Here is a 24,263-nt window from a genome sequence, read left to right as displayed (position 1 = left end):
GCATTGATATGGATTTGGTCCATTCTTTGCTGCTGTAACAACATTGCTGCAGGGATTTGCTTCCATTCAGCCAGAAGAGCATTTATCAGGTCGGGCACTGATTGGGCGATTAGGCCTGGCTCTTAGTTGTCTTTCCAATTGATCCCAAAGGTGTTGGATCGGGTTGAGGTCAGGGCTCTGTGCAGACCAGTCAAGTTCTTCCACACCGTTCTCGACCATTTCTATATGGACCTCGCTGTGTGCTCGGGGGCACTGTCATGCTGAAACAGGAAAGGGCCTTCCCCAAACTGTTGGGGAAGCACAGAATCATCTAGAATGTGATTGCATTTAGATTTGCCTTCACTGGAACTAAGGGGCCTAGCACAAACCATGAAAAACAGCCTCAGACCAAGGGGTGTCCAGATACTTATGGTCATATAGTGTAGCTTATCTTAGCCTTCCCATCGTCCCCTGTTCTCCATATGGAGGTGCTCCACAGGGTTCTTGGGGTAACTTGAGGGTTGCTATTGTAATGTCAAAAATCATGATCTCACCATTGTCCCTCTCTCCTGTCGTGCTCTTTTTTTCTCTCCCTTTCTCCCCTTCTGTCTTTCCCGCTCTCTGTCCTGCTTTCAATTTCTCTTACTTTCTTACTCCCTCTTTCCATGCCCCTCCCTTCCTCTCTCTCTCCCTCAGCCCCTCTCTCTCTCTGCATGGTCCGGAGACGCCCCTGTACTGTTGACATTCTCCAGGCCGGCTGATTGCAGGCAGGAGACTGTGGATTGCATCACTGTCTGTCGTGTGCGTGTGTGTATGTGAGAGAGAGAGAGAGAGGGAGAGAGAGAGAGAGAGAGAGAGAGGGGTTTGGGTGAAGGAAAACATTAGTTCTGTAGGTCTACTTTGATATGTTTCTCAGTTTCAGGCTCAGATCACAGGCTTTATTTTCTTCCCAGTCTGTGAGTTAGAGTTATTTTATGCCCCTCAGTGGTGTCAACCCTGTTATGAGGCCATCATCCATGTTCAAATCAACAAGCCAGCTGGGCGTGAGAATCTGAGAGTCTGTGTGTGACAGACGGGGGGGGGGGGGGGGGTAGGGAAGAAGTGTCATGACTGCCTCTTGCTCTGTGTTTTTATTATATGACAAAGGATGCGTGTGTACGGGGTGTGGTACCACACGCACACACACGTACACGTACACACCCACAAACAAACACACGCACACACACAGTCAGCAGCAATTGGCTAGAAACAGTCCAATGAAAGTGGAGTGGTTGGTGTGTGGTAGAAGTTTCCAGTTCATCAAGCCAGCAAAACCCTCCACCCTCCCTTTACAGACTTTCTTCCTACATCTCTCTCCCTCCCTCCCTCTATCTTTCTCCCAACCTCCATTTCTCTCTTTCTCACTTTATATCTCTACTCCATCCATCCTTAAGTAACTACAATCAACAATTTCAAACAAATAATGTTGAATGTTCCGGCTTGGGCCTTTCTGTGTGGAGTTGGAATGTTCTCCTCGTGTCCGTGTGGGTAGCCTCCTGGCACTCCGGTTTCCTCCCACGGTCCAAAGACATGCAGGTAGGCTGATTGGAGACTTTAAATTGCCAATAGGTGTGAGTGAATGGTGTGTGTGCTCTGCAATAGATTGGCGACCTGTCCAGAGTGTATTCCTGCCTCTCGCCAAATGCATGCTGGGAGAGGCTGCCCAGGATAAGCGGGTATAGATGGACGGAATGTGGAATGTGAGTAAAATGAGACTTTTAGACTTTAGACTATTGTTTGATAGATATTTGTTTTTGTAATGCTTCACATTACAACGTACATACATTAAAAACATAAACAATCACCACTCACATCTGAATCTCATTCAACATTCCAACCTCCAGATGACAAGCTAAAACATACACGGAGGTGTAAGAGAGAGGGAGGGCGAGGACAGAGAGAGAGTGGGGGAGGCGGAAGAGAGAGAGAGAGGGAGGGAAAGAGTATGAGAGGGAGATGGAACAGAGAAAAAGGGAAGAAAGAGAGAGAAAGGGAGAGGCTGAAGAGAGAGAGAGAGGGGGGGAGCTAGAAGAGAGAGAGAGAAGGAGGGAGAGGAATAGAAAATGAGAGGTGTGTGAGAGAGCGCCAACTGTGTAATGTATGAAAGAGGTCGGTGCTGGTTTCCTTATCTCTGCTCCAGCTGCTGTTAATGTGTCACCAGTGTCCCAGAACACGAGGGTTCCCGCCAGACTCGCTAACCAGAGAGGGAGGGGCAAAGAGGGAGAGAGAGAGAAAATACAGCGACTGTTCTCTAGATCGCGTTGATGTCTGATCACTTGTATCCTCGTATCTTGCTCTTCAAGCACTTTCGTGTTACACTCGTATCTTCATCGAGCACTTGTGCTGCACTTGTGCTATCATCTTGATGTTGTAGCTCCTCATCATATCTCTTATAATTATGCCTCACTTCTAGTTTGACTTGCCATGACGGTACTGACTTAGCCTATGCTTACTAAGTGAACTAGGCTTGATGATCATGGCAATGGAGAACTGGTACTTTGTGAGAATTGTACCTTATCTGCCCTGTGTTCTGTGGTTGTTCCAGTGACCTTCAGTATGCACTTACTGTACATCTGCCAAATTAAATTTAATGTAGTCTTGGTTTGTAAATTATATGTACATGCACACACGCACACACACACAGGCATATCCCTCTCTCTCCCACTTTCCCTGTATCTCTCCTCCATGGGTATCTCTCTCTCTTTCCCCCATCTTTACCTCTCTCCCCCACTCTCTCTCTGTCTCTATATACGGTGCTTCCTGGGCCTGTTCTGACCTGTTCTGGACATGTCTGGGCTGATACTTATTCCCCCCCCCCGCCCCGCCCCCGTCTCTCCCTCCCTCCCTTCTCTCCTTCTGTATTTCCTCTCACCTCTCGTTTTCCTCTGTTCTGTCTCCCTCTCTGCTAAATGCCTAAATGTGAATATAAATCTTTTCTTTCTTCCGGCCTTTGACTGTCCTGTGTTTACTCTTTAGTTACATAGTTACATAATGCCATTTAAGGTTACAGTGTGTTTTACAGGGAGAGAGAGAGAGAGAGAGAGAGAAGAGAAAAGAGAGATGCCTCAGGTCACAGCAAATTGGATGCAAGCTGACCTGAGAGCAGCGCTGTTCAATTACTGAATTACAGAACAAAGGAGGTGAGTGCTGACAGGTAGAGAAGAAGAACAGAGAGAGGGGAGAGAGAGATAGAGAGAGAGAGTGGGGGCATTTTACATAGAAAAGGAAATTGAATGTCAGAGACCAAGCGATACTACTGACTCCAAAGCCAACTTGATTTTATATATGAAAGAGAGATTATTATTATTATTATTATTATTATTATTAATAATACTAATAACAATAATAATAATAATAATAATAATAATAATACTATTGTAGTTTATATTTAAGTTTAATGTAATGCATTTAGGTAAAGCTTTGGCAGTACATATATTGCAATGTTATAACAATAAAGAGAAAGAGAGAGAGAGAGATAAAGTGGAAGAAAATTAGAAAAGACAGATGTGGAGGGAGAGAAGGAAAGAGAAGCTGAAAGAGAGAGAGGGAATGGGAAAGAGGCAGAAAAATGGAGCGAGAGTGGTAGCATAGGAGAACGAAAGATGGATGGAAGGAGGTAAAGAAAGTTCAGAGAAAAAGAGTGAGAGGGAGAGATGAGGGGAGCAAGGGAGAGGGAGAGAGAGAGAGAGAGAGAGAGGCTGGCTGAGGGTGCAGTGGAAACTGAGGTTTCCTGTCTGAGTGGCGTCTGGCTGAGTGGGACGGGCGGGGCGAAGCGGGGGTTGGGGTGTGTGGGGGGGCGGGAAAGAATCTCTCCCTTTTGGCTGTGTGTGATATGGGCTGGGGAGGGGGGGTGGCCTCGGTGGGGACTGCGGTTGGAGTGTGTGTGTGTGTGCGGGCGTGTGGTTGTGTGTGTGTGTGTGTGTGTGTGTGTCAGCGAGTGGGCTGAGGGGTGGAGGGTGCGTGCGGATCAGTTAGGATCTTGGCACTCGGCCCAGAGGGAGGTCACAGGAGGAGAGGGACGGAGGGGGGACTGGGGGGGGGGCGTGATGGCCAGCGATGGGAGAGGAGAGCGAGGGGAGGGGTAGAGGGGTCTGGCAGAACACTGATCTATGGATTCTAGGCATGTAAGAGAGGTCCCCGAGTTCACTGTCTTATGTGCGCGCTCTGCAGGCTGTACATGTGGCTGAGGAGCTGCGCTCTGTACCCGGAGGATGAAGGCTGTGTTTCCCTGGTGTGTGCTGATGTTGTCCGGCCCTTGTGCACATACCAGACCTGAAAGGCCTTCAGAAAATATCCAGCTGTGTAAAATGAGCAGGCGAGAAAAGACTGAGGAAAGCTGTACATAAACAAGCTATTGCAGTCGCTACAGATGATGTTTGTCTGCCAAGGAAATAATGTCAAAAATGCAGACTGTGCTGCTGCTGCCAGTTTGCCGCTGTTGTTGCGTGCACATTGTGCTGCGGACGTTCTTGGTGTTGTCTATAGAAGCCTCTTCTGGTGGTTATACAGACTCACTGTGATGAGATTTACTGTGTTGAAGCTCGTTGTGTTGCCATTGGATATTCAGTATGTGGAACTGGCTGTGTGAAAACATTGTGTGAAAACATCCAAGTTGTACTATGCGGTTGTTCCCTGCACTTGGACCGGTACTTCTCTCTAGGGGTTTCGTCATACTTGTTCCTGGTTATGGTTATACACTTTGTTGTATGTCTCTCTGGATAAGAGCGTCTGCCAAATGCCTGTAATGTAATGTAATGTAATTGTGCATTGTGGGGACATGGATACACAATGGAGACAGTCACACAGGTGCATTATGGGGACAGTAACACAAATGCATTATGAGGGCAGTAACACAGATGCATTATGGGGATAGTCACACAGGTATGTTATTGAGACAGTCATTCAAGTGCATTATGGGAACAGTAACACAGATGCATTATAGGGATAGTCACACAGGTGTATTGTGGGGACATTCAGACAGGTGCATTATGGGGACATTCACACAGCTGCATTAAGGGGACAGTAATACATGAGCATTATGGGGACAGTCACACAGATGTATTATTGCTGGCTTGCTACTGCTGGTGGAACAAAAGAAGAGTGTGTTGTGTATGTTCTCTAGGACACTAAGCTCTTGACCCTTGCCTCTCGTGCTGGGTCAGGTCAGACATTTGTTCACACCACAGTGATGGGTGTGGGAATGAACACACGCAGACACACACATACACACACTCACCAAGAGAAACATGTCCAGCCTGAAGGAAGTGGATAATTTTGACTTCCGTAATGGAGAGTGTGGGGGAGGGAGGGGGCAGAACAGGCTGGGGATCAGGGTTTAGGGGTAACTGCGGACACAGGACGTTTCATTCAACCCACTGCACCCCTCCCCTTCCCTTTCAAACTGCACCAGCCTGTGTTTACTCCACAAGATGGGGAGACAAAGATGCCTTTCAAAGCAGGGAGCTGGTTTCACAAAGACAACCTGACCCCATCACACAAAGACCAACACTCACACACACACACACGTACACACACATACACACGCATGCACACAAATACACACACGCACAGACACACATACTCACACATAAACACACACACATAAACACACAGACACTCACACTCTCACTCATACACACACGCATACACACTCACTCCCTCACTCCATCACACATAAACAGACACACACATGCACACTCTCTCTCTCTCTCACACACACACACATACACACGCATGCACACAAATACACACACACACAGACTCACATACACTAACAAATTCACTCGCTCTCACACACTCTTTCACACACACACGCACACAAACACACACACACTCCGAAAGTTCATTCTCTCACAGACACACAGACACACACACACACACACACACACACACACACACTGATTAGCAGTGATGCACAGGACTATGTGACAGATCCCTCAGGATCTGTAGACTCACTCTGACTGGCTGGTTCCTGGCTTTACTGCCAGACCCTCTCACACTCTGTTAATCAATGACTCCTTAAGGGCGGGGCAGGTAAAAAAAAAATAGCTGAAGGGGAGATTCCAGAAGGGGAGAGGGGGAGAGGAGGAAGGGAGGGAATAAGAAAGGGAGGCAGAGTGACAGAGAAGGAGAGGGGGAGTGAGACTGAGGGAGGGGAGGAAAGGGCAGAGAAAGAGAGAGAGAGTGAGAGAATGAACAGGACCTACCAGGGAGTGGCAGGCAGAACTGGGGTGTGAGAGCTGAGAAGGAGAGCATGTGTGTGTATGTGTGTGTGTGTGTGTGTGTGTGCGCATGTGTGCGCATGTGTGTGTGTGTGTTTACCATGGGAAAAACACTGTAAAAGACACACAGAGGCAGTGTTCTCTGGACATGTGTGCATTTCTGAACTCCAGGATTGAGATTCTGTTTGTGTCTGTCCTATCTGTGTCTTCACCCCTCTCCACCCCCCTGTATCTCTGCTGCTGTGTAACGTTCCAATGCTAACTTACCTGTCCCACTGGGAAGGACTGTACCACTTCTGCAGATATCAAAGTAATGGGGGATAGTGCTGAAATGGGGCTGACGAATGTGAAGAGAGGACTTATGGCTGCTGTTGCCAACTTGTGCCAATAATTGTTTACAAATGGTAGGAAGTGATGTGTGAGGGAGGGCCTTTGTGCTTAGTCCTGGAGATGACGCCCCAACAGAAGCATTCAGAGAATCGGGCACGTCCTGTGATTGGCTGTGTAGTCATGTAATGTGCTGTGATTGGCTATGCAGAGACTTACTATAATTCTGTTGGTTGTGTGCAGACTCACTGACCTGTAATTGGCCTTGTTAAGGCTCAAGGTGTGGTGATCAGCTGTGCAGAGGCCCATTCTGCTGGAATTGGTTGTGTAGAGACTCACTGAGCTGCTATTGGCTGTATAGATTCACCGTGCTGCCACTGGCTGTGTAGAGACTCAGTGTGCTATGATTTGCTATATAGAGACTCCTTTTTGCAGGGACTGGCTACATAGAGATTCATTCCACTGGGCTTGGCTGTGGAGAGACTTGCTGTGCAGTGATTGGCTGTGGAGAGACTTGCTGTGCAGTGATTGGTTGCACGGAGTCTCACTGTACAGGGGTATACTAGAAACCCAGTGGACTCTCCAGAGCCAATCTGAATCACTTCTGAATCACTTCATCTCAGCCATAAATCACCAGCTGCTCCAGCCAGGGCCAGTTATGTCAGTCTGAGCCTCCTTCAGCTGAACTCACCACAGTGTGTGCATGTGTATGTGTGTGTGTGTATGCATGTGTGTGTGTGCATATGTGTGAGACTGTGTGTGTGTGTGTGTATGTGTGAGACTGTGTTTGAGTGTGTGAGTGTGTGTATGTGTGTGTGTGTATGCATGTGTGTGAGACTGTGTGTGTGTGTGTATGTGTGAGACTGTGTGTTTGAATGTGTGAGTGTGTGTGTGTGTGTAAAGCACAGCAGGGGGCCATACTGCATGTTTGGTACACATTTCTATCCAGTAAAGCGGTTTTTCCAAAATCATGGGGCAGGACTGGTGGGCCATTTGTGGGATGACATGCACTGTGAAAATAGCACACAACAGAAATAACTGACAGTCTGTAATTCACTTGACAAAGATGTTCATACCTGTCAAATCAAATGCCACGCCCGTTACACATGCTGCACGCACAAGCAATTCTTTGGCAAAGTAATCCCATATTTGAACATACTAGGATACATTTTAGAAGGGTGTGGGACACACAAAAGATGTCTACACTCACTCACTAAACAGGCTCTAGGCTCAGAAGGATTTGGAAATCCTGCAGGAAAGCAGCGTTTTAAGCCGCTCAGCGCTATGCTGTTATTAGCATACACAGGAAGTCAATGTGAAACAATATCGCTTGGCTAAATGCACAGAGTAAGTGTGCTGTTTTTTGTTTTTAATGCTCAATGCTGAGAGTGGCGGTATTACCTTTTCAACAAATGACATAATACAGAGGACTTCTCTGTCTGCTGCAGGAGATTTACTGTGGATGTGGATGTCCTGCCTACCTGTCTGGTGTGTTGGACACTGTGTGTTTGACATTATGTGAATATATTGCTCTGTCTGATTGTATTGTGGACTGTAGGCCAGTATGTGGGTGTTTGTGTGTGTGTGAGAGAGAGAGAGAAAGAGAGAGAGAGGGAGATGGGGGTGTGTGTGTGTGTGTGTGTGTGTGTGCGTGACAGAGAGGGGGAGAGGGTGGGGAGGATGAGAGAGTGTGCGCGAGGGTGTGTATGTGTGCAGGTGTGTGCATGTGTGTGTAGGTGTGTGTATGTGTGTGTGTGAGAGAGAGAGAGCATGTGTGATTCAGCAGTCAGTTGTTGCTGGTGGCTGGTGGGGTGACTCTGCAGTATGGATTGTAAACATTCTCCTAAATCTGTTCTAAATGAGTTCACAATGAATTCTGTGAAGTAGTGGAAAAAATGTCATACTTTAGGAACAAGCTCTCGTAAAAGCGGAGCTAACAGCTCTGTTTACATTTCAAACCTGACATCAGCCGATAATCACGTATGTCGGTTTGTGTGTGCATGTGTGTGTGTGTGTGTCTGTCTGTGTGTGCGTCTGTGCATGTATATGTGTATATGCGTCTGTGTGTGTTTGTAGATGTGTGTGTGCATTCAAATACATTTACGTTTAACATTTACATTTATATTTAACATTTACATTTACTGTTATAGTGTGGCCCTTATCAGACCCCCAAAGAAAAACAGACTGTTTACTGTGTTGACTGGGAGTGACCAAGGTGTGAGAAAGAGACAGAGCTCAGTTACAAAGCATCCTACTCGATCAGCATTATGTGAATTTTAGGTTCTCCACACAGGGTAATCATGTTTTGCATTGTTGGAAGCTGATGTCGTGGGGAGCAAGGTGTTGTATGACTAAAGATCTTGATACGTATGGGTCAGCGCCCACCCAGATACGAAGGTTAACCTGGTGTGGTATGCTTGCGGAGATAGCACAAGCAGGATCATTAAAGTACTGTTTTGTATGATTGTGTCTTTATTTGATGACTTGGTGTTTTGCTTTGATCTCATATAAGGGGAAAGGTGCAATGGTTTGGGGAGACTCGTCAACACAGTCTCCTATGCATCATATGTATATAGCTATTCAACGACACACACACACGGTAGATAGCGATCCGTGTAGAGTAGTACATGTATGTAGTACATTTCTTTTACACTTGGCAATGCTTAATTGAACAAGGGTTTCAGTGTGTGCAACCTGTGTGTGTGGGTGTCTATCACACGAACACTCCACCCATCTCCTGCTCAGTCCCATGACAGACAGTTTTTCTCATTGGCTGTGTCCGCAGGTGGGCAGAGCCTGGGCCGTGTAGGCAGCCATGCTGTCTCTGGACGAACCGCTGGACCTGAAACTCCCTCAGGGGCGGGACCGGGCGTGGAGAACCGCCCCCTCTATCTGTGCCCCTCTGAATGCCGCTCGCACCCGGCAGCCCCGAACGACCCACGACGGAGCGCCGACCGGCACCCCATCCCGTCTGGTTTCCTCCCACACAGGTCAGCGCTGTCACCCCCACCCCCCGCATGCACGGCATGATGGGAGCAGCAGTCACATTCACTGGGTGGTGGCGCTAGTGTTTGCCAGGGGTATTGAAGGAAAGCATGCAGTGGTGTTGTTGTTAGCGTGGGCGCACATTATATATTTTTCTCACAGGTTATGAAATCGGCAGTATGGATGCCCTCTCAATCAGTTATTTTATTGTGCAAATAACAAAAGATTTAGCAAAACAACTGAAAAAAGAGAAAATCTTCTGAATACCATTGGTAAACTTTGGAGGGGGAGCTGTATACAGTAAATGGATGCAGCATAAATGCTATGAAAAAAGCTGTGTAAGTCGTTCTGGATAAGCGCATATGCTAAATGCAATGTAATGGCATTCTGAATAGGGTGTTTTGGTTCTGGATACACCCTGAGTGTTAATGTTGAGTGTGGGTGGCAACATTGTTAATTTTGCTTTCCCCTAGGTGTGTCTCCACACCCCCCGGACAGGCCGGAGTCCCTGACCCCCCCGGCTGTGGACCTCAGCCTCTCCCCCTCCTCCCGTAATGCCCCCTCCCCCTCGGAGCTGTCCGACGGCAGCGGGACCTCCTCCGTCCCGTCCCGGGTGAGCACAGCGGGCGCCGTTTACACCCAACACCAAAAACCAACAAACAAACAAAAATCACACCTCAAAACGACACTGTGAGCTGAAACAGCCCCTGTGAGCTGAAACAGGCTCTGTGAGCTGAAACAGCCCCTGTGAGCTGAAACAGGCTCTGTGAGCTTAACAAGCCCTGTGAGTTGAAACAGCTTGTGTGAGCTGAAACAGGCTCTGTGAGCTGAACACGCCCTGTGAACTTAACAGCTTGTGTGAGCTGAAACAGCCCCTGTGAGCTGAAACAGCCCCTGTGAGCTGAAACAGCCCCTGTGAGCTGAAACAGGCTCTGTGAGCTGAAACAGCCCCTGTGAGCTGAAACAGGCTCTGTATGCTGAAACAGCCCCTGTGAGCTGAAACAGGCTCTGTGAGCTGAAACAGCCCCTGTGAGCTGAAACAGGCTCTGTATGCTGAAACAGCCCCTGTGAGCTGAAACAGCCCGTGTGAGCTTAACTGGCCCAATTTCTGAGTCAGACTGGCTGAGGACAGCCCTGCTGTTCAGACCTCATGTCTCCTAATTCACTTCCACTCAAATTCAATTTTGTCAGCTGAGTGCGTGCATGTGAGCGGCTGTTTGTCTGTGTGTGTGTGCACAGTATGTGTGTGTGTGTGTGTGCACAGTATGCGTGTGTGTGTGTGTGTGTGCACAGTATGTTTGTGTATATGTGGAGTACTGTATGTGTGTGTGTGTGCACAGTATGTCTGTGTGTGTGAGTGTGGGTGTGTGCGTATATGCATGTTTGTGTTCTCTCCATGTCATGGTCATTATGTGTCCTGAGATGAACCGTGTATGGCAGGAACAGAGGGAGTGTCTGGGGCTGGTTAAAGTACAGCCGAGGATGATAGCTTAAAGAAAGCATCTTTTATTGAGCACAAGATACACACCGTGACACTGAAATATGAGGACATAATGCCCCTGTTTCCCGTCTCCACCCGCTCACCCCTTCCCACACACACCCATTACCTTTGCCCTCTTTCATCGTGTGTGTGTGTGGACACTTAACTTCTGAACTCTGACCTCTGATCTGAATGGTCAGTGCGCGAGCCCCCTGTTGCCATGGTGTCGTGGTCTGATCACTGGGAGTCTTCTGTTTCGAAGGGCAGAGAAGATGTTAAACTCTGTGGAATGTGACAGATGCCTTTATGTTTAGTACAACTATTGAGTGGATGAGAGGTTTATTATTATTCAGCTGTAGCTAAGAACGTGAAAGAATATTTTAATATGACTAATGAAAAATGTCGGCAGGCACAGTAGAATGTATCCTGTTTTGGGGGTGTGACTCTTAGAGTATATAATATGTAGAGACAGCAATGCCAATAGAAACGTATGGGGAGCACATCAGAACCAGGAAGTACAGTTTTTTTGCTCAACAGACATGCTCAGTTGTGTCCTTGGTCACATGCTTAAATCACATATACAACGAGGATAGCGTAGACATTGGCTAAAATAAATAAAAAATAAAAAATGTATATCTTTGTCTGTGTGGTAGGAAAAAAATATTTTGCCTCAGATAAATAATAAGTGATTTTCCTTCCTAATATAATGCACAAAGTTAACGTCAATATTTGTGTGGAAGTATTTTATTTTTGCCATCAAAAATGAATGGAGCCCAATGGGAAAACTTTTTGAGCAAAAATTATTGACATCAGCAGGGGGCGACATTACATCCGGTGAGGTTGAGAACCAGAAGCTGGGCCCTTGTGGCTACTCTCAAAACCCTCTCTTCTTCACCTTTGACAACACCTATCCACTCATGTTGACATCTCTCTCTTTTTCTCTTCAGGATTCCGGGCACATCCATTATATGGAGGGCGGAGTCTCGCCACAGCCCCTCCAGTTCTTCCTTCCAATCGGGGGAGGGGGCGGGTTCCACTTGCCGTCCTCTATGTTCATTGGCCCGCCCAAAGACAAGCAGGCTGCTACTGAAATTTCAATGGACGAGCAACTAGCCTGTCGCTGGATGAAGGTAGGAAACAAGCAGTGTGTCTGTGTGGGGGACTGGGGGGCGGGGCTTAAAGCTCCACTGAATGTGATTTGCCAATCACAGGGCAGAGTTTTGGGAATGAAAATGTATCAAGTCTGATAAAACAGTCAAAAGCAGAATTGGCCAATTACGTCTGCCCAGTAGCAGCCCATAGTGATGAACAGCTAATATATTTTACGTTTCAACATTTGAGGAAGATGAAGAACAGGCAAAAGTGTGGTGAACTAAAATATTAAAATATTAAATTGCCATGAGCTTCATCATTGAATTGGCTGTTCTTTTAAAAAAAATCTCCAACTCCTTCAAAAACAAGGACACACAGTGCCATTGATGTGAAGCACCAGTGCTAATAGCTCTCCCTTGTGGAGAATCTTCAGCCTGCTAAACGTGACTGAATCAGTGAACGAGTGTATGTGAGTGAGTGAGTTAGTGAGTGTGTGAGTCAGTAAGTGAGTGTGTGAGTGAATGGGTGAGTGAGTGAGTGAGTGAGTGAATGAGTTGGTGAGTGAGTGAGTTACAAACCAGGTCCATGATGTGCTTTGCATCTAAACATGGCCCACAGGTGTTGATATGACTGTGAACTGACTGGTCCCTCACAAAGGAACCAGTTATTTTTAGGACCTGTCAACCTGTTGACTTGGCTACCCATAGCCATTGATGGTCAATGAGCATTTTGTCAATGTCCTTTCCAGTCAAGCATGATAAGTTATGCGACTAAATGTATTTGCTCATTTTTTGTATTGCAGTCTTACTTACCTACTCATCCTCACCACTCCTTCATTCATCCCTCTTTTTCCTCCCCAGTGCCACCTGCTCTTTCACTCTCTGCAGGACCTGGTGGACCATGTCAACGATTTCCATGTCAAGCCTGAAAAGAATTCTGGGTACTGCTGCCTGTGGGAAGGGTGTGCTCGCAATGGGAGGGGTTTCAACGCCAGGTAGGCGGGTCCATGACTCTCCCGGTGCTTGATTGGAGAGATTTTGGAGGGAGATATGATTGTGATGATGATGATCGTTTATTTATTCACCCACACTAATTTGGAGTGTTCACTTGTGATGCCCACTCGGTTTCAAAACTGTAACCTTGTCTGTCATTTCATATAAAGCGGACAGACATGTGAGCAGTTTTTCAGTATGCGTGTGTGAGTGTGTGTGCATGTGTGTGTGTGCCTGTGCATGTGTGTGTGTGTGTGATTGTGTGTGCATGTGCATGTGTGCGTGTGCCTGTGCATGTGTGTGTGTGTGTGACAGACCCACAGATGCACTCTCCATGTTCTGCAGGTATAAGATGCTGATCCACATCCGCACTCACACCAATGAGAAACCACACCGCTGCCCCACCTGCAGTAAGAGCTTCTCCCGCCTGGAGAACCTGAAGATACACACCCGCTCACACACAGGTGAGTGTGACACACCCGCTCACACACAGGTGAGTGTGACACACCCGCTCACACACACCCGCTCACACACAGGTGAGTGTGACACAGCCGCTCACGCACATCCACTCACACACAGGTGAGTGTGATACACCCACTCACACACAAGTTAGTGTAAACTCAAATCAAAGTATTAATAGAATACATTGAAACTAAAACCAATTAGGATATTTTGCACCATATTGTTTACCTACATCTGTAGAGCATTTGTGGCTGCCCTGTGTCCTCTGTGTGGCCATGTGGCTGGCTGCTACTAGGGCTGTGGGCCCTTCTAGCATTTCTGATCACTTTTCTTGATTTTTCTGTCTTCTCTCTCTCTCTCTCTCTCTCTCGCTCTTTCTTTCTCTCTCATTTCTCCGCCCTCTCAATTTCTCCACCCTCTCTTTCCCCCCCTCTTTCTCCTCTCTCTCTCTCCCTCTCTCTCTCTTTCTCCACCCTCTCTCGTTCTCCACCGCCTCTCTCCCTCTGTCTCATGCCCAGGAGAGAAGCCGTACATCTGTCCGTACGAGGGCTGCAGCAAGCGCTACTCCAACTCCAGCGACCGCTTCAAGCACACGCGCACGCACTACGTGGACAAGCCGTACTGCTGCAAGATGGCGGGCTGCCTCAAGCGCTACACGGACCCCAGCTCCCTGCGCAAGCACATCAAGGCGCACGGGCACGCCGTGGCCCCCGACCACGCCCCTCACGATGGGCTGGGGGGGGCGTGGCTGAAGGCTGGGGGTGTGGCCAACCTGGGGGCGGAGCTTCCTTACGTCAGCGGGGCCCGCATTGTCATCCCGGGGGCGGCGGCTGCGCTCCTCGGGGGCCACGCCTTGCAGGGCCTGGGCGGCCTGCCCCTGTCCATCCTGGGGCCCCGGCCCCTGGACCTGAGCGCCGGGGGCCCCTTCCTCTCCTTCAACGGGGTGCCGCTGGGCCTGGCCAAGTCACCGCTCCTGTCCCCGGCGTTCGCCGCTTCCGCCGCGGGCCGGGGGAGGCGGGGCCACGGCTGGGACGGGCGGGGCAAGGCCGGGGAGCGGGAGGGGAGCGAGGACGGGGACGGGGACGGGGAGGGGATGGAGGGGCTCCAGGGGGCCGTGCTGAACCTGTCGGCAGGGGGGGGCCACGGCCCCCTGTCCTGGGTGGTCATACCGCCGGCCCCGGTGGCAATGAAGCCCGCTGTGGTCAACTGAAGCAGGGGGAGGGGGGGTCCGGGGGCAGGGGGCAGGGGTGGGACTGACGGCGTGTGGTTGAAATTCAAATTCCTTACAAACTGACGGTTGATTTTTTTCAATGAATTACTCAGACAGCAGCGTGGGGCTGTGGTCGCCACTGAGAGAATCGGTCCGATGTCGCCTCACAAGATTGAAAACCCCTGCCATGTCCGTTTTATTTATTTCTTGGTTTTTTTACTGCTTTGTTGGCACAGCGTGAAACGTGACCTTTTTCAAATCGACAATCCGTGCCCATGTCAGGCTGGCTGAAGGAAGGCATCTCGAAATGTCACAGAGAACGCCGCAGTCGCTTCGAAGACACGCCGGTAATTCCCGTTAAATCTGCCGCGCCTTCTGCGCTCAAAAGAGAGGTCATCCGTTTAGAATGGCGTGCAAACCCAGGAAAGCTTCGGGCAGCGCGTGTCTGAGGCCAGCCAATGCGCTGACCGCAGAGAACACTGACTCCAAACAGACTCCTGCCAGCGGACAACGTGCTACACAACGCTCTCACCTCGTTACAACAAACCTGAGCTTGTGCTCAAATTTACTGTTCTGAGGGGAACAGTATGTGCTCAAATTTATACTTACAAAACTTTACTCTAAGTGTCTATGCTAAGTAAACACGTCACTTACGATCAATACAGAATATATATGTATATTTTATTTTAACAGAGAATTTTGTTTACAGCATATGGTTAAACCTTAACATAATTCTGGACAGTATTCCAAATTAATTTACAAATTCATTACAAGTAAAACAAATGTTGCAACAGCTCATCCACTCACCATTAAGGCGAGTCACATTTCTGTTAGGAAATACGTCTAATATTCTGTGCGACCTTTAGTTTAACCTTTACTGATTAACTTCTATTTGATCCCATGATCTTATCACAGGTCTCCCCTTAGGGTTCGTCTCAATACTTTTGACTCCTTACCGCCTTCCCTCCATCACCCCACTACCACTTGTCTCCTCCCTGGAAGTGTGTGGAGGAAACGAGGTAAGGAGACGAGTTTGAAACCGCTTCGCTAACGTGCTTCGCTCGTCTCCTCCAATATTGGGACACTGGAGGGAGGGAGAACACAAAGGAGGCGACAAGGCTGTGGAGGAAAGGAGGATACATTTTTTGAGTACTGGGACTCTCTGTATCTTCCGTCTTTTAGTTCCAGTTCAGGACGCCTCCTTCAGAGATTGTTAAACCCTAGTGCCCCCTGGTGAACGTTTCGCATATTGCAGACCATATGGTGACCAACAACATAAATGCCATTTCAACTTTCGGAGGGGATAAAAAACAGGAAATATTCTTTAGGATTTAAAAAAAATTTTTTTTGGTGGGGGGGCCAGGGTACACTTACAGTACCGTTGGGGGGGACATGTCCCGTGTCCTCTGCGTTCGTGATGGTTACTTTATTGCTGCTCAATTTTGCCATGTGTACATGGACTACCACACAACAGTTCTGCATTTGAACAAGAGTCTGCAGCTCCAAGACTATTTTTTCTTCTGAACAAGTCTTTTTTGACTACAGCCAAACTCAAGTAAACAGTTTTAAATAACAAAAATTAAAGTGTAAAATAAGCACTCTAGAGGAACTTATTTAATATACCTCACATCACAGACCTGCTGCCTGACTCTTCTGGCGGTTGTGAGAACACTGTTGCTGTTTAGTTCCGGCTCATTTTAAGGTCAGTGCTATGCTATGCGTAGCAAACGCCAGTGATACTGCATTTGGAGTTCCAATGGGAATCCTCAGCAACACACAAATTAAACCACTCCACAGGTAACTGGAGTACATTCTTTGGGGTTTTCAGTGCTAGCTGCATATCGAGGCTATCCCACACAGGTCTGTTCTTCCCAAGGTCTCTCTCCACCATTTGCACAATGAATTACAGTGACTGGACCATTCAACCATGCCACCATTGGGCTTTTCAGCGATGCTCAGCTGAGCTCTGCTACGCTAAAAAGGAAGTCCCGTTTGCCAGTTAACATCAGCACATTTTATTTAATGTTTCAGTCGTTGTGTGGAGTTTATAAAAACAAAAATAAAACAGCTTTGACATGCACTTTCTCCATGAGTGATGAAGCAACAGACTACCGTTTGGCTGGACTTGGATAACGTTTGACAACGGACCTTCCCTTCAGTATTACACTTTAGCTCAGGCAGGTCAATGGCCACCTTCTTCTTTAAGCCCTGGAAGGAACCGTGCCTGCCTGTGGTGCTGACATGATGTCATGGAACACTGATGCTGAAAGGTGACATGGCAGAAAGGTGGAGCCTCACTGTGGGAGTTTGAGGAGAGGAAGACAGGGTGGAAGAGGAGGTGGGACTGGAGAGAGAGTTTTTTTCCCCACGCAAGGGACATTCCCTACAGAGACAAAAAAACAAAACAACTCTCTCTCCACTGCCTTTACTTCTATAATCACCATTTTGCTTATCATTAATACATGCCTTTTTATTTTTTTTTAAAGAAATGACTATGATTATTGCTGTTTTTTCTTTTCTTTTTCTTTTGACGAGACATTTTGTGATGTTGAAGTTGACTCCTTCCCCATGTGTCCTCTGTTGCTGCTCTGAGTTTGGCTTTCTCCCAGAGGAGGGGTCGTGGGATGGGACCTGCGGCCTTCTTTCGACCAATAGGAGGCCTGGCGTCCCGCTTTGCTCCTCCTCAGTGCTGCCAGTTCCAGTGTGTGGTTCTGTACCAAACTGAGATAAACAGAACAGATATCTCTGTTCCAGTGTGTGGTTCTGTACCAAACTGAGATAAACAGCACAGATATCTCTGTTCCAGTGTGTGGTTCTGTACCAAACTGAGATAAACAGCACAGATATCTCTGTTCCAGTGTGTGGTTCTGTACCAGACTGAGATAGACAGCACAGATATCTCTGTTCCAGTGTGTGGTTCTGTACCAGGCTGTTAAACAGCACAGATATCTCTGTTCCAGTGTGTGGTTCTGTTCAAGACTGAGATAAACAGCACAGATATCTCTGTACCAGTGTGTGATTCTGTTCAAGGTATCTGTGTGCCCTCCTAGCAGGCGCCAGACCGCTGGGTCTTCAGATAACAGGCCAAAGCGCCGAATTCTGCCCCTGCAGAATTCCACATTCCGCCACCCCCCTTTGGAGCAGAAAGCCACCAATGACATGGATTCTCACAGAATCCACACCTTTAACATTTTAAAAAAATATATATTTTATATTGTATTTTATTATTTTAATTGAACATTTGAAGCATTGACTTTTTTTTGGCATTCTGTATGTGAAAAAACAACATAATTATTTTCTCAGCCAAACAGGTGCTGCTAACCTCTGTCATAACAGGATATTAATTCCTTACTGTACAGTGGGTAAAAGCTAACAGTCCCTGACAGGTTAAATGTCGCTGTCTTGGAGGACCAAACTCGAAACGACTTTCCGTTTTCAACTGGCATGTTCTCACAGTAACCTGCTGACTTTAATTCCCAGAGGAGTCCAATGTACTCTTATAGTGAAATGTACATGATCAGAGCTGCTTGCTGACAGTTTTACTGTGTAGTGAACATAAAGTCTAAGTATCCTGTCACAGCTCCTATGTCTAAATGAAGAAGAAGAAAAAAACGGTACAATTTCCCCTCCCCCTGAGTGTATGGTTTTAAAGAGACATTTTAATTGAAATGTTGTGAGTTCAAATATAAATTCATTTTGAACGACGGACTGTTTTTGGAGCGAGACAGCAGAAACAGTAGAGAAGGAGACCGTTGTTAATTAGACCTCTGGAGTCCTTCAGAAAGTACGATACTGTTAGCGTCGTGCAACAGTGACACATAAGGGGTTAATGCTAGACTAAGGATCTGAAAGGACTGTATTCATTTATTTTCACATTTCCTTTGCACATTGAGATGTTTTAATGTCAGCATTTTTAACAGTTCCAAGTGCCTTTTATAATAGGGTAAATGTAGATGATACGCTATATAAAATATGAATATGAAAATATATAAATGTATGTATATTTTCCTGCTCCATGTTCTCACACTGAACATGCAGAATTTTAGTTGTAAAAAATGTCTTTATTGGTACAATGCAGACGAGTGCTCCTGTTTTAAAGGACGTTTATGACGAGGATGACGATTATGTTATTGGAAAGGAGAGTTAAGAATTTAATAAAAGTTGCATTTGATACATCTGGGTGTATGTCTTCTGTGTCCTGTTTAGTGCAGGGGACAGCCAGAGGTGATGACTGTACAGAAGAGTGCACTCCATTCATCCCCCTCCCCATAAGCCTGCCCATAAACACCGTTATATACTAAATTACACACACGCACATGCACACGCACACACACACCCACACGCATGCACGCACGCACGCACTCACGCACACGCACATGCAGACACACGCGCACACGCACTCACACGCACACACCCACACGCACGCACGCACGCACGCACGCACTCACGCACACGCACATGCAGACACACGCGCACACGCACTCACACGCACACACCCACACACATGCACGCACGCACTCACACACACACACGAACGTGTGAAGAATTCCGAGTGCAGCTTTGCTAAAGTGAAAGCATGCCGATTTCTTAGCCTGCTGGTTGCCAAGGAAGATCAGCCAAACATAGGTTAAAGCAGACAACAATGAGAAAGAATACAAATTTAAAAAAAACTATTGTTAATTAATCAAAATTGTGGTTTGTATACTGTGAAATCAAAATATACCATACGACCATGTCTGAGTATTGTGTGACTAAGGTAGTACAACCACCAAAATCGCATTCTCCTTGACTTAGCCCTGGCCCATTGTGAATTACTAGCTACCATTTTATTCAGCAGTTCTGAGGAATTTTCTCTTCAGTGCCTCCATCTTGGCTCTAATTAGCAGTCTCTCACCGGGGAAATGACTCCAAGCTATGCAGTCCAGTGATTTCTCAATTACAGTCTCCAGTTTCTTGTAATTTAAATTATTTGTTTAAAATTAAGTGAATGCGTGTTTACAGTTATCAAGTGCCCTCACTGGTTTCAAATCACATGAACTACAGCAGCTGGCTACTGCTGTCTTTGAGGAATTATTAGTGATGTTGAGAGTTAAGTTGTTTTACTAGATTGTCCACTAGATGGTGACAGTTGTTAACAAAATTTATTTATCTTGTGGTTCTGCTGTGGTCTAAATACCTCTGCAGTTTCCTTGTTCCTTTTGTGCGTGTTTGTGTGTGTGTGCACATCTGCATGTGCATGTGTGCACGCATGTGCATGTGTGTGTGTATGTGTGTGTGTGTGTATATCTACAGTCTCTGTGTGTGCCTGTGTATCTGTGAGTATGTGCGTGTTTGTGAGAAAGAGAGAGCGTGAGTGTGAGAAGCAGGGGTCATCACCGTGTCAGCTTGTGACGGACTTTTTGATCAAAATGCGATTTTTACCACGGACATACAAAACTTGAAGTGGTCAAATATCACCAGAAACACACAATTGCATGCTAGACCTCACAATGTGCCACAGTACATATTTTAATATGCTACACAATTTATGATGATAGTATTTCTAACATTAAAAAAACAGTGCCCTACCTTGTTATGATTAAAACCCGGGAGACTGGAAAGTCAGCCGTTGTATATGGGCAGGTGGCAATCCTAAAACAGGCATCAATGCGGCATTTCGTGTTTGAGATTGAATAGTGTTCACATGACTGAAACCGCGCTCACAGCTGCGGTTTCAGTACGAAATGCCGCAAACTTTTTTTCCCAATCAATTCTTTTTTTTTTTTTGCCACGGACATAGACAAGTCTTGCCACGGACACGTTTGTCCGTGTACGGACATGTTGATGACCCCTGGTGAGAAAGCTTCATGTTCACACACACAGTGGTGTGAAGGATGAGGTGAGGTGGTTTATGGGAAGATATAAGCAGTTAAATCAGTGGTCTGTGTCAGTGACTGCATCTGACCTGTCCCTGATCCAAAACACTGCAGAAATAGACAGAGAGATGTAAGCACATGCTTGTGAATGTGTTCACATGACTATTGTACCTTATTAAACCTGTATTTTGTAGTTGTCCAATGATCATGATATGCACTTTTGTACATCGCTTTGGATAAAAGCATCTGCTAAATAAATGTAATGTAACATGCCTGTATGACTGCCCAGTGTCCACATATACATATGCTGTCTGTTGTGCAGTTGTATTTATATACAGCCTAACTGCCCGAAAGTACTGAAGAAATGGTGACAGTGAAAAAATAGTGAGTCACAGGCACTGAAGCCAGCTGGTTATGGGTTTGAGTCTGGGGGAAACGGCCCTTGAGAAGGCCTGTTAATCCCAGCAAAGTGGTTAATGAGCCTGAAGCTGCTTCAGTTACACACACGGCTGGGAATATGGATTAGGTGTTAATCTGTGACTTACGCGCGACACGCTGGGCGAGCCTGTCTGTGAGCTCATCGGGAGTGTGAATGTTCCAGAACATGAGCGCAACTCAATAAATAATTTCAGATTAAAAAAAAAAAGCCTTGTGCTGTGGTCTGTGGGACACATGACAGGGCTGCACAGCATCAGTCCTTTTTTTAACCCTAAAACACTCCCCTCAGAGCTCCCACGCTTACTCATCTCACACCATTAGAGTAGCCACACATCTGATGCCCTAATAACCATGTAGATACACTGAATAGACTGTAATTACAGATTAATTACACATTTCATATGCTTATAACAATATAGTTATACATGTCACAGATCGTAATAATAGTTTGATTTTACATTTTCCCACAATATACAATGTAGTTACACAGACTGTGATAGGAGTTTAATTACATACGTCACACACACAGAATAGTAGTTATATATCACACACTGACTGTTAAAGTTCTTTAATTCACACATTGCATATGTTTATAATAATGTAGTTACACATATCACAGACCATAGTAGTAGTTGCATTATATATTCACACATTTATAACAATGTAGTTGGATAAACTGCCAGAGGACTTTTTAAAACATTCTTCACACACTTATAACCATAAATTATAACTTATAACGTGCGCACACCGTAACTAAACATCTGTAATAGGACAGCAGGGTTGCCTAGTGGTAGGATGTTTGACAGGCAACTGGACAGAAAAAGAAAAAACTCTGCCTTTGGGCCCTTGAGCAAGGCCCTTAACCCAAAAACTGTTCCAGGGGCTTTACCCCTGTACCCCTTGAAACTATTCTCTCTGGCATTTCTTGAAAAAGAGAAACACGTTCTCAATAGACCTTCCCTGGTTAAATAAAAGATTTTAAAAACACACACTGACGGTTCTACATTTTTATACATTGCACATGCTTATTACCATGTATTTGCACGCAGTTTAATTGTCCATGTGACACACTTTTCACAGCATAGCTGTACCACACACTGAATATTATCAGAGGGTAGTCACATATCTCACAGACTGTTATAACCGCTTAGTTACACACTGACTGTTAATGAAGTGCAATTACGCTACATATCTCACAGACTGTTATAACCGCTTAGTTACACATACTACCATGTATAACAGTGTAGTTACCAATTTCACAGACCGTTACAGGAATTTACTAACGCATCTTTGCCAAATGACTAAACAGTACAATATGGGAACACTTTTACCCCAGTCCTCAGAAGTGCGTCAGGGAGAGAGTCTATTTTACGGGGCGTAAATCTCAGTTTTGGCTACTCCAGCCCTCTCCATCATTCATGCGCTCGCACATTTTAAATTTTTTTTGGCGAAGGGAAAACATGGTCCCCCTCTCTCTCTGTCTCACTGCAGCGTTTGAAACAGAACGGTTGTTTTTGCTGGACGACGTGAACGCCTCGCCTCCTCCTGCTCCCCCGCTCCCCCGCTGCGGTCCACCGGTCGGCGTGCAGCGAGACATGAACCCTGCAGCCGAGTGGGGCTCAGTTTAACCCCACCCCCCAACCCCCAAACAGCACGGGCTCATTCAGATCCCCCCCCCCTCCCCAAAGTGGCCATGCTTCGTTAGCGAGAGATGTGTTTTCCCATATAAAGACCCAGGGAACTCTGACGCACCTCAATTCCCACACTCCTTCTCTCTCTCATTCTCCTTCTCTGTGCTTACTTTCTCCTTCTTTGTCTCTCTATCAATCTCTCTTAATCGTGTTTATTGTTTCCTCTCTCTCTCTCTCCCCCTCTCTCTCTCTCGCTCTCTCTCTCTCTCCTTCAGCTGAGATCCAGCTTTCTGGCCTTGAGAAGCATAGACTGAACACATCACGCACACACTCAAATGTGTACAAACACACACACACTCACTCACACGCACTCAAATGCGTACAAACACACACACACACTCACTCACACGCACTCAAATGTGTACAAACACACACACACTCACTCACACACACTCAAATGCGTACAAACACACACACACACACACACACAAATGTGCACACACACACATACACACACACACACAAACACTTACACTCACACTCATGCATGCACACGCACATACACACACACACACACACACACGCACACACACGCACATGCACACACACACACACACACACACATACAGCAGGATATCAGCTGGTTGCAGAGGGCTGGGAAATGCAGTTAAACACACAGCTCAGTTTATCTCCAGCCTGTCGGCAGGCTGCTAAGCGGGGACATATGGGGAAGCGAGTGTTAGACTCAGGACACCGCGTCACTCCCTCTCTCCCCTCCATCCACCTCCACAACTTCCTCTTTACTGGCAAGCTACACATGTTCTTCTGCTGTCACTGCTGCGTCCAACCTGGTTAATAATTACCCCTCGCTCGCTGGATCGGTGCTTATGAAACAGTGCTTTTTCCTCATGGCTTTCCTCAGTCATCAGACCTTTTACTCTTCACTGTGGCTTCACGATAAAACATGAGAGGAACAACGGGGAAAACAAAAAACAAAAAATAAACCAGCTGGGCAATTTAGAAACAGCAAATATATGCACAGCCAAAGTACCATGCTGGCATGTCTCATCCAGAAACTACTCAGATAACTTCCCAGCATGCACAGTGTTGCATATAAAAATACTGGACAGGCCGGGTTGCCTGTAATTATGGCTGAGTCAGTTAAGTTTGGACAGGGAGAAGTATCGTTGTTGGGGTGTGTTTCCCACAAGATCCAGTGACTAAGAAAGAACTCCTGGTTCTCCTTAGTGAGAGAACAAATAGTACCAACAACAAGCTTCAAACACATCTTGTTTAAATGTTGTTTTTATTGATTTTAATTCATACTTTCATTACGGCTTTGAATTGTAGGGAAAGAACAAGGACAACAGTCATTGTGTGCATTTAGATAATTTATGTGGGGTATAAATGGCCACTCGTATAATTCTGTTGTACACTCATTACTCATAGTTTCCCATGAGGATTGAAGCATGCACAAGCCAACTGGCAGTGCTGTTATTACTATATCCTCAAGCACGCAGTGAAGGGAACCTTGGGGAGTTTTGATTGGGTT

The 24,263-nt window shown here is 46.5% G+C and overlaps 1 protein-coding gene across 1 annotated transcript in view; it reads left to right on the top strand.

Moving 5' to 3' along the window:
- Positions 1 to 14,787, top strand: part of LOC118219861 (zinc finger protein GLIS2-like) — a 24,539-nt gene extending 9,752 nt beyond the window's left edge. Inside the window, exons 2-7 of the mRNA XM_035403352.1 lie at positions 9,352 to 9,556; positions 10,025 to 10,164; positions 11,979 to 12,161; positions 12,984 to 13,117; positions 13,461 to 13,579; positions 14,096 to 14,787. Of these exons, the coding sequence (XP_035259243.1) occupies positions 9,382 to 9,556; positions 10,025 to 10,164; positions 11,979 to 12,161; positions 12,984 to 13,117; positions 13,461 to 13,579; positions 14,096 to 14,787 (1,443 nt within the window). The 5' untranslated portion in view covers positions 9,352 to 9,381. The remainder of the gene's footprint in view (positions 1 to 9,351; positions 9,557 to 10,024; positions 10,165 to 11,978; positions 12,162 to 12,983; positions 13,118 to 13,460; positions 13,580 to 14,095) is intronic.
- Positions 14,788 to 24,263: the final 9,476 nt, after the last annotated feature.

This window comes from Anguilla anguilla, chromosome 2 (genome assembly GCF_013347855.1).
Source record: "Anguilla anguilla isolate fAngAng1 chromosome 2, fAngAng1.pri, whole genome shotgun sequence".
Taxonomy (NCBI): domain Eukaryota; kingdom Metazoa; phylum Chordata; class Actinopteri; order Anguilliformes; family Anguillidae; genus Anguilla; species Anguilla anguilla.
The sequence above is the reverse complement of the archived record's forward strand: the minus strand, read 5'-3'. Positions and strand labels throughout refer to the sequence as shown.